Below are 10,073 nucleotides of genomic sequence, written 5' to 3'. Positions count from 1 at the left end.
ATTTTTATGTTATTCTTTTATTAATAAGGTTCGCCACTAGATGACCTACTTATATATCATATATATATTATACATTAACAAGTCTACACAATAAGCACAATATATACACTTTATATGTACAGTTATCGACTCAATTAAATACATATAAACACGCAACACATACAATCATGAATATGCTTGTATATTTACACAAGACATATATGTATTCTATAAGCAAATACATACAAGTTGTTCACTCATACATGCACATGTTGTATAACCTACAATTATACATATATATAGGCGTCACACATACCTACAACTCGATAACTAGAATGCATAAAATTTGTATATACATATAAGTAACAATATGAATATCTAATTCTATGTCATACACAACATTATGTAGGTTTCTAATCATATACAATTGTACACATGCGAATATGATGAGTTCACAGAACTTGTGGTAGAAAACTTAAACAGTTTATAAAGTCTGTAAACAATTCGTTTTGACAAAAAATAATTTTCATAAAATATGAGTGCATCTGAATGAGACTAACCTAATCTATTACCTACAATCGAATCAAAAAATATTGGAATACTTATTGATTCGAGTGTACAGTCTTATCTGAATCCCGATTATTATTTAGATAATTTTCTTGTTATAAACAAAAACATGTGGGTTAAATGACGATTACTTGTGAACATAATTAAAATATAAAAGCGGATCGAGATTTACCATAGACAGGCGACCCCGGTCACCGAAATTGCCACGCGCCACCACACACATGTCTCTAATTCACAACGTGCTACTGCCAGAGCAGCACCGCCGGACCACTGCTGGACCACCGCGCGCCGCCACAAACTATCATGAATTGACCAGAATTCATCGTGAAATATTTCTTGCACATGGATTCAGTGCGTACATGGTGAAATTGCACCGGAAAGAGCCAGGAATATGCGAAATCGCGTGACCAACCACCGTGGATCTCCTTCTTCTTCGGTTGCAAGTCATAAAGTGATTCCTCTGGGTTTCCAATCGCACAGTTTGCAGAGTCATCTCGACTCTTCTGCTTGCCGCGAAGAGAGCCGTGCATCGTCACAAACCACCTCGTGCAAGTCGGTGGCAGCCGCAACTCCCACTCACAGGTCTCTTTCTCTCTCTGCTTTCTCTCTCCTTTCTTATTTCTTCCCTTTCTCCTTTAATAGAAGGGAAGACGAAGAGCCCTGCGCGCCTCTTCTTCCTTTTTCTTCAACGTGCAGGTTTCGACCTCCTCCGCGTCTTCTTTGGCAACCAGAGGCGTACACGCCTCTAGTAGTCCTAAATTTTTTTTCTTTTTTCTGTCACCAAAATGATGTACTAAAATAATATCGTTTTGATGCTCTCAAAACGACATCGTTTCACCTGTATCTATTTTTCCTTCATTCATATCAAAACGTCATCGTTTTTGGAGTTTTTTAAAACGACGTCGTTTTGGCTTTTTCTACTTCTAAGAAGCAGATGAGTTGGGTTTGTTTTTCTTAAACCGGGTTGTTACAATATGCTCCCATATTAGTAAGACATAAACTACCAATATATGAGAAAAACTAAAATAAAAATAATAATTTAAAGAGTATATAGTGATTTTAATGCGTAAAACGCATTTTGTCACTTGAATCTTAAAAAAATTGCAGAATTACAACAATAAATTCAAGTGCCAACAGTGACTCCTTTAATTTTTCAAACATATACCCTTCCAAAAATATATATATATATATGTATATAATAATAATTTACTATATGAAATCTCCGTATGGAACATCCAGCAAAATACAGGTGGTTTAATCAAAATATACCTTCCAAAAGAAAGAAATTAGGAGAAAAGCAAAAGAAAGCATAGGTGGGATGATGTGAGAGTCTCAAGTCATCTCGTGAAGATGAGAATTGAGGCATTACCTGTCCTTATAAGACCCGTGAAGAAAAAAAAAAACAAAATTATCTTTTCAAGTATGTATGTGGGAAACATAATTTATTTATTCCCCACTAATTGTCAAAAGATTATATAGTTTAAAGATTTAACGTGTGACAATCACATTTTTTTAGTTTTCAACTCGTTTGTATTTTTAGAATACTTAATAAATTTTCTTGTTGCACGACAATTATAAGAGTTATACATATTCTTCAAAATAGAATTACAATAATACATGAACAATAATATGATATTCTTCTCATAAACCCTAAGTAGAGAGCTGATCCAGAGCAACATGGTTTTCTCTCCTCTATGAACTCAAATCATAGTTCCTTCCGCATAAACTATCAAAAATTAATTACAAATTATATATTCTATAATTTTCAAATATAAAAATCATTTTGGTAATAATTATTTACTTCAAATTTTTAAATCTAAAAATATAATTTAGTTTCTAATCAACTATAATTTATATATTGTACACTTAATTTTTAGAATTATAACCCAAATGTAACACAAAATAAATGTTTACTTAAACCTGGAACTAAATCCTTACTTATTCCTAATAGATATTAAATAACCAATTCAACTAAAGAAATATATTTGACTACACATGCATTTTAATCTATATAAATGTGTCAAACACCTTAATATCTCTCCAAGAAACTGAGAACAGTCATAAACTGAATCATGTAGATCCTGTGCTAAAGAAGTCCAGACATAAACTGGGCAAAGAAGTTCCAAAAATGATTTGTTCATCCTTCACCCACATTATGACACTGGTCACATGAGACATAGCTCTGAAAACATAAGCATCTTGGTGTAAAGCTGTGTAAACTCAGAGAAGCAAACTTATCCTCATAATCTTCTTTGGGAATTACAACCATAATTTTTAGGAGCCTATACATTCGGTGCCTTGAATTCATTCATTTAAAAGAAGTGATGTGAATAAAATAAACCCAGCAAACAAACACATTCTCCAATTTTATTTTTTTCATGGGCACATAAAAAACTTGTGGCTACCCTAATTCTCTCGTGACCCAACAGGGAGCCAACCATATCCTTTTGCAATTTCACACCAACAAAGAAACAAACCCAGATAAGTGTGACCAGAATTGAACCAGTACAACCCTTTTTGGAACTTATCTTTACCCTACTTGAATCTCCATCCTTCTAAAATTTACCTTGTAACCTTTTGAGCTGTTTAGTGGTAGGAATTTAAACCTACAATTCACGGCTGCTAGTTTGCAGTTGACTGGTTTTTGCATGAATTACATAAAGAGACTTGATGGGTCAGTCCAAAATACTTTCTTAAAAGCTTATTTTATATATGTATACATACATGATTAAGAATGTGTAGATGGGTATAAGGAGAATGCAGTAAAAGCAACAGTTTTTCTTTTCTCCTATAAATCCAACACTTTTGTATTGCTCTTTTCTTGCTCAAAGTCTTTAGCTACCTGGAAAGCTTGAAAATGTCTTGGATTTTGATAGTATTTATTCTCAGTCTCTCCATCAGTTTTCTCTCAGAGGCTAGAAATGAGAGGAAGCTCCCATCTGCTGTTGTTGTTGGAACTGTCTACTGTGACACATGTTTCCATGAGGATTTCTCAAGGAGCAGTCATTTCATTTCAGGTAATTCATTTCACCAAACCATTATTTCATACTGAAGCACTTTTTTTCTCTGATTTTTTCTTGACATACTTCTGTGGGATTTTGAATATGCAGGTGCTTCTGTAGAGGTAGAATGCGAAGATGGGACTTCAAGGCCAAGTTTCAGACAAGAAGTGAAGACTGATGAACGTGGAGAATTCCAGGTTCGTTTACCTTTCTCGGTTAGCAAACATGTCAAGAAAATAAAGGGTTGCAGAGTGAAGTTGCTGAAGAGCAGCGAACCATACTGTGCTGTGGCTTCAACAGCAACTTCATCTTCACTTCATCTCAAGTCAAGAAAGCAAGGAATTCACATATTCTCAGCTGGGTTTTTCACCTTCAAGCCACAGAATCAACCAAATGTCTGCAACCAAAAGCCAAGCATCCAGAATTCACACGAACCCATTTCACACAAGACTGGAATTCCCTCTACTGATATTCCACCATTTCCTTATCCAGTTCAAGAACCATTACAGCCTGATCTTCCTCCTCAGGACCCTTACCATCTTCCTCCTCTCCCTCTACTTCCTCGATTACCACCATTGCCACAACTTCCTCCTCTTCCACCTCTTCCAGGCCTCCCTGGATTTCCACCATTGACTGACAAGACTAAACAAACAAAACCTGTTAGAACAAGTCAAGTTTCAGACCAGAAAGTAGCAAAGCCTGATTTTTTCTTTCCACCAAACCCTTTATTTCCACCTCCTTCAATATTTCCTCCAAACCCATTTCAGCCTCCTTCAGTTCTTCCTCCCAACCCATTTCAGCCGCCTCCAGCTCCAATCATTCCTCTGCCACCAATTACTATTCCAGGCCTAACTCCATCACCTCCACCTCCAGTCTTTCCATTCCCTTTCCCTCCTATCACATTCCCACCTTCCCCTGGATTTCCTGGGATTCCTCCTGCATCTTCTTTACCAAAAACACAATCTCCTTAGTTGATGATTGTCTATAATTTACTCTTCCATGTACAATATCTCTTCGACAATAATATTCATACCAGGCTACTTTTCTCCTCAAGCATTTTATTGTTAAATAGATCTATGATATGACATTTTGTTATTAGTTTTTCCAGAAACAAGTGGGGTTTGGTTGTTTTTTGGATTGATGTAATGCATGTGTTTGTTGCCAATAACAAGGATAGGACACCAAAAATTATTGTACTTAGAATAAAGTGCTGAAAGGCTTTATTTTGTAAATCCTTGCTTTTCGTTAAACTTGTTTTGAAATATTTGGCCAATTGAGCCAAGTATTCTAAGAATTTAGGGGGAAAAAAATAAGGAAAGATACTTCTAGTCTAAAATCTCTTTGAAGCCAGGAAGAAACAGAAAATTTAAATGGGTATAAATAATGATTCTCCTGCAAATGGTATATATCTAAAAAAATAATAATTTTATACTGGCCCAAGCCCAAACACCATTAACTCAACAAGGTTTGTCCCTAAAATTTAATAACTTCTGGATCTAAACTACTAAAGATCAAAAGTTCAACCTTAAATTAAATTATTAGTAGTACATGATTTAAACTTTTTGTATGCAGTTTGACAATCCAGTGTAAAAACTAAAATATCACAAGTTACTAATATGTGCTAATCATAAATATTTTAGCCAAATCGAATAGTTCACTCCTCCCCTCCCATTCTTCAACAAATAACTTCCATTCTTTCTCTGCTTCCGGTCTGATAGATTCCTTTATTCATGGTCTCTAGTAGTTCCTCCTCTTTCTCATCCTCTTTGTTCCTTTGCAGTTTTCCTCTTGTATCATATAGCTACTTGGACAACTTTTCGTAAATTATATTTTTATTAAAAATTTCTCTTCTACTTTTACAAGTCAATTAAAGATGTTAACTCACACTTTGATCATTTGACTGATACTCTCAATTGCACATGATTAAATACAGAAATCTATATAAATTATATTGTAATCAATCGAACAAGACTTATCTTTCCTATGGGTTAAATCTACTTAACTAATAAAATATTTTTGTTGTCTGTTAAATTAGGGAGAGCAGTAAAATTACATATATACTCTTGTACTAAAAATAATTCAGCCAAATTGATTTTTAGTCTATTATTTATTTTATTTTATTTTTCTATTTCCTTCATTTTTCTAGATTTCCAAAAACTATTTCTTCAATTTTTCATTTTTAACTCGACCAAAAAATCTCAAACAATTAGTTTTTATTATTAATTGTGACTTGTTTAATAATTTTTTTTCTTCAACTTTTTCTTTGCTTTGGTATTTTTACTAAAGACAATTTTTTTTTTTGTAGAGAAAGAAAATGACTACTATACCCATTTGATTATCCTCATTCTTCTTGTTGGTAAATATATTTAACACAATGTTGTTATATCCCTTTGATGATTCAAAATAATATAATTTATACATAAATTGATAATGTATTTAGTTTACTTATTGAGTAGGCTTGTAAATGTACTTTGAGATTGTTGATTGGGATTTATAAAAAAAGAAAATTACATTTGGCCCATAAAATGAAGAAATAAGAAAGAGAACATAATATATGAAACTGATCATAAAGCTCAATATGATTGAATTATTTCTTACTATAAAGTAGATATATAATTTTAGTATTATTTTTTTAAATTCAAAAGTTCTAAATTAACTAAAAAGAGGAAAACTACATATTATTTTTCAAACGAGGTATCTGTTTTCTACTTTTAGAAGAAAGTGTGTGTATGTGAAAAGGGATAATGTGTATTTTGTGAGATTTCATTAAACCTTTTATGATTCTCATTTTTTAAAAATGAAAATTACTTCTAATAACAAAATAATTAGTACTATTAAAATAAAAATATGATAGAAATATAATAAAATATAAATGTACAATAGAATACAAAGTAACTGTTAAGCCTTGATTAATAACTAATACTTTATGTGGCATAAATATTTTAATGGCAAAAATAAGTGTTTCTTCGCTTTCCACAAATTTATTTCTACATCACTTCATTTACCTTTTTTGATTTTGACAAAAACATAAGAAAGAAAAGTTGAATTAAACTATAACTTTTTATTTTTCTTCTAAAAAAAGACGCTAAAAAAATTGTCAATATTATTATTTTTTATTTTCTTACAAAGTTTTGTGTGCTAATAAGTAAATAGTTTTCTAACTTGGGTTTTACAGTAAATCAGTATGAGTTATTTAAGTTTATTTAGAATTTAATACACTAATACAAGCGAGCAAATGCACGTGCGCTGTGTGTGTGTGTGTGAGAGAGAGAGAGAGAGAGAGTGTGTGTATATGTGTAAGAGAGAGATTTTCAAACTAAAAAATTGAAACTCAAATTTTAACGGCGAAAAACTGATGGGCTCACATGTGAAGATAATGAAAATCAAATTTAGACGTTTTTAATTGTGTTCGCACACATTTAATTCATATATATCTAGTATACAAAGAAAGTATAATTACTTTTTAGGATGATTTGACTTAAATTTTACATTTTTTTTTTAGTTTTTAAATAATAATCACATATGAGATTTTGATTGTGAGGTCTATATATACTAGTAACATGTAAAATTTAAAGTTAGAATAAGGATAAAAAACATGGGTTTGAGGTTGGTCAAATAACTGAGAAGCATTAAAAAAAGGACCTTACCAGATATAAATATGTAACTGTAGGTTTCAAGTCTAACTAAACCATTGGGGTACTGTAAGTTGTAGTGAAATTCTTAAAAGAGCCCCTCAATTGTGTTGAAAAGAACATATGACATGGTAGTTGATAATAATGTGAATATACATTTTTATTATATTTGTTGACTCAACAAATACTTATTTTGTTATTTTTAATTTTTTTCAATATGATTCTATCATGTAATAAGTTTTTATTAAAAAAATTTAAAAATTTATCTCAAAATTTAAAATTTTAAGACTTTAAAGTCACTTTTCTATTGAGTTGAAAAAAATATATAAAAATTACACGTGATACATCATTCTATAATGTAATTTGTCACTTAGTAATTTCTCTTCACATTCTGCCCTTTTAACTTTTTCCTCCCCCTCACATCACTCTCCCTATATAACTATGTAACATGCCTCCTTCTCATATAATATTCATTCCATTTTCATAGAATTATGAGGTGAGAGACATCTAGAGAAAGACAATAGCTAAAGAGAGTTTGGTTAGTTTGAGATCTGAGAAAAAAATAAATAGAGAGGAGATGGAGTCTAAAGGACTAGAACTTAGCTTGACTTTAAATTCAACATATTTTCCTAAAACTATAGATGACTTAGTGAAGGTTTTAAAAAAAATTGAGAGTGATAATGATAAGGTACCAATATTGTTTGATTACCTTCTCAACCATGAGAAAAATGTCAACAATGTCAAGAAAGCTATACAAGGACAACTTCCTCATTGCGTGCAACTTCTTCAAAATGGTAATTAGGATCTTATTATGATTTTATTAAATTTTTTACTCTTCTCACACATATTTACACATATATATCTTAAGAAAAGTTTTACTCTCATATATTAACAAAGTTTTAATGATTTTAAAAAGTCTTTATTAATGATATTTATTTTTTTATTTTGTTATATAGTTATTCATAATATGTTTTCGAAGAAAAAGATTGCACTCCAAGAGTTTATTTTACCACTAAATATGTTTGGTCATCATGATCAAAAGCCAATAATCTCTAAAAAATCTACCAAAGAAGAGAATGATTCAATCGCCGCTCATTCTGCTCAGCTACTTTATGAATTTATCACTGATGATAACAACGATGATAAGAAGGGGAAAGTATTGGTTAATTCTACTAATCCGGTATACCACTAAGATTCAAATTATTATAAAATTTTCTTTACATTTCTTTAGTTTCATAAATCGTACCCTCATTTATTATATCTTTGGTAAAGGTTTAGTACTAATTGCATATTGTTATGCATTTATTATAAAATTAAAGGTACAACAATGCAAAGGGAACAATAAGAAGAGGCCATTTATGACATTCAATATAGTTCCAAGTGCATTTAATTGGGGAAATGAGAACAACAAAGAGGTCATTCATGAAATACCAGAGGTAAAATTGTTGCATGGCAAACAAGATTTTAACCCCCATATACCCGAATTAAGGTTAAGTCTTAATAAGCAGGCTTCATCAATCCCAATTATGGAGGTAGGTCATGAAAAACAAATTATTGGGTCGCATATATTTGAGAAAAAACATGGTAAGCAGGTTGTCAAACTCGAAGTGCCTAGTACAAATCATGGTAAGCAAGTGTTGGGAGCTCAACAAAGGGATGCAAAAGTCCCAAAAATTGAACCATTTGCTTTTAGTGGATTAAACTTGAAAGGTGACTTTGAAACTCTGAATCACTTCCCCATGCCATTGACTCAACCCATTTGGAAGAATAAGAGGAGATCTTGGTCATCTGAGCTCCATGGGAGATTTGTTCAGGCTCTAGATCTACTAGGTGGTGATGCAGGTAACAAATTGATAGTGACAAATTTAATATATGATTTGAGTTTCCACCAAGTATTTCTTAGGTGTTAAAATTAATGCATATATATATTTTTATATATAGATATTTCTTTACACATGATACCTAAAAGTATCAATATGGTTAGATCGAAAAAAGTTCAAAAAATGAAAGGTGCTCTAATCCTTTACTTGTTTATTTTTTTAAAGAAAAACTAGTAAAAGAAATAAAAGGATTATGAGCACTGCTCCCCGAATTTTTCTTAAAATTTGCATTTCTCAAAATTAAGAAAAATAGTGAAGAAAAAGTTTTCAAAATTTGTATTGGTAAATTTTATATTTTTATTTAATTGTCTTATTTGTCCTCATACTAAATAAATGATTATCTTGATTTTTTTATAATTAATTATTTTTCTCACTTGAATTATAAAGTTAAACTAAAAAATATTATACAAATATTAATGATATTTCATTTGACCTACTATTATTTTACTCTGATGGGCAGTGGCTACTCCTAAGCAAATTAAGGAAATCATGCAAGTTGAAGGGCTCACTAGTGAGCAAGTGAAGAGTAATCTCCAGGTTGATTTAAATATTAGCTTTTTCTCTATGATTTTTATTTTTAAATTTCAATAGTTAAATATAATTTTTTAATTGTAGGGATATTGCCTTCATCAAGACCACGTTAGACAATGCTGTCACTACGATGTGATATGATCAAACTTCACTGATGATGACGATGATGATAATAATGATGTGAATCAACATGCAGTGAAAGCTTTCAAGGAAAACTAGATGATTTCACCCAGTTGTGAATGTGGAAATAAAGGAGGTTTCTAAGAGAAATCTACTAAGAGTTAATAAATAAGTGACCATATATACATATATATATATATGGCGCATACTTAGGTCCTGTATTATACCCATTTGATTATCCTCATTCTTCTTGTTGATAAATATATTTAACCCAATCCTTTTAATGATTCAAAATAAGATAATTAATACATAAATTGATAATGTATTTAGTTTCCTCATTGAGAAGGCTTGTAAAGGAACTT

General features: G+C 31.2%; 1 protein-coding gene across 1 annotated transcript; it reads left to right on the top strand.

Annotated features, from left to right (window-relative positions):
* Nucleotides 1-3,140: 3,140 nt before the first annotated feature.
* On the top strand, nucleotides 3,141-4,780 carry LOC110820674 (Pollen Ole e 1 allergen and extensin family protein). The gene is made up of 2 exons (XM_022050240.2): nucleotides 3,141-3,563; nucleotides 3,657-4,780. Exons 1-2 carry the CDS (start codon nucleotides 3,404-3,406, stop codon nucleotides 4,517-4,519), a joined length of 1,023 nt encoding a protein of 340 aa, XP_021905932.1. The 5' UTR covers nucleotides 3,141-3,403; the 3' UTR covers nucleotides 4,520-4,780.
* The last annotated feature ends 5,293 nt before the right edge of the window (nucleotides 4,781-10,073 follow it).

This window comes from Carica papaya, chromosome 1 (genome assembly GCF_054855325.1).
Source record: "Carica papaya isolate Zhongbai chromosome 1, ASM5485532v1, whole genome shotgun sequence".
Lineage (NCBI taxonomy): Eukaryota > Viridiplantae > Streptophyta > Magnoliopsida > Brassicales > Caricaceae > Carica > Carica papaya.
The sequence above is the reverse complement of the archived record's forward strand: the minus strand, read 5'-3'. Positions and strand labels throughout refer to the sequence as shown.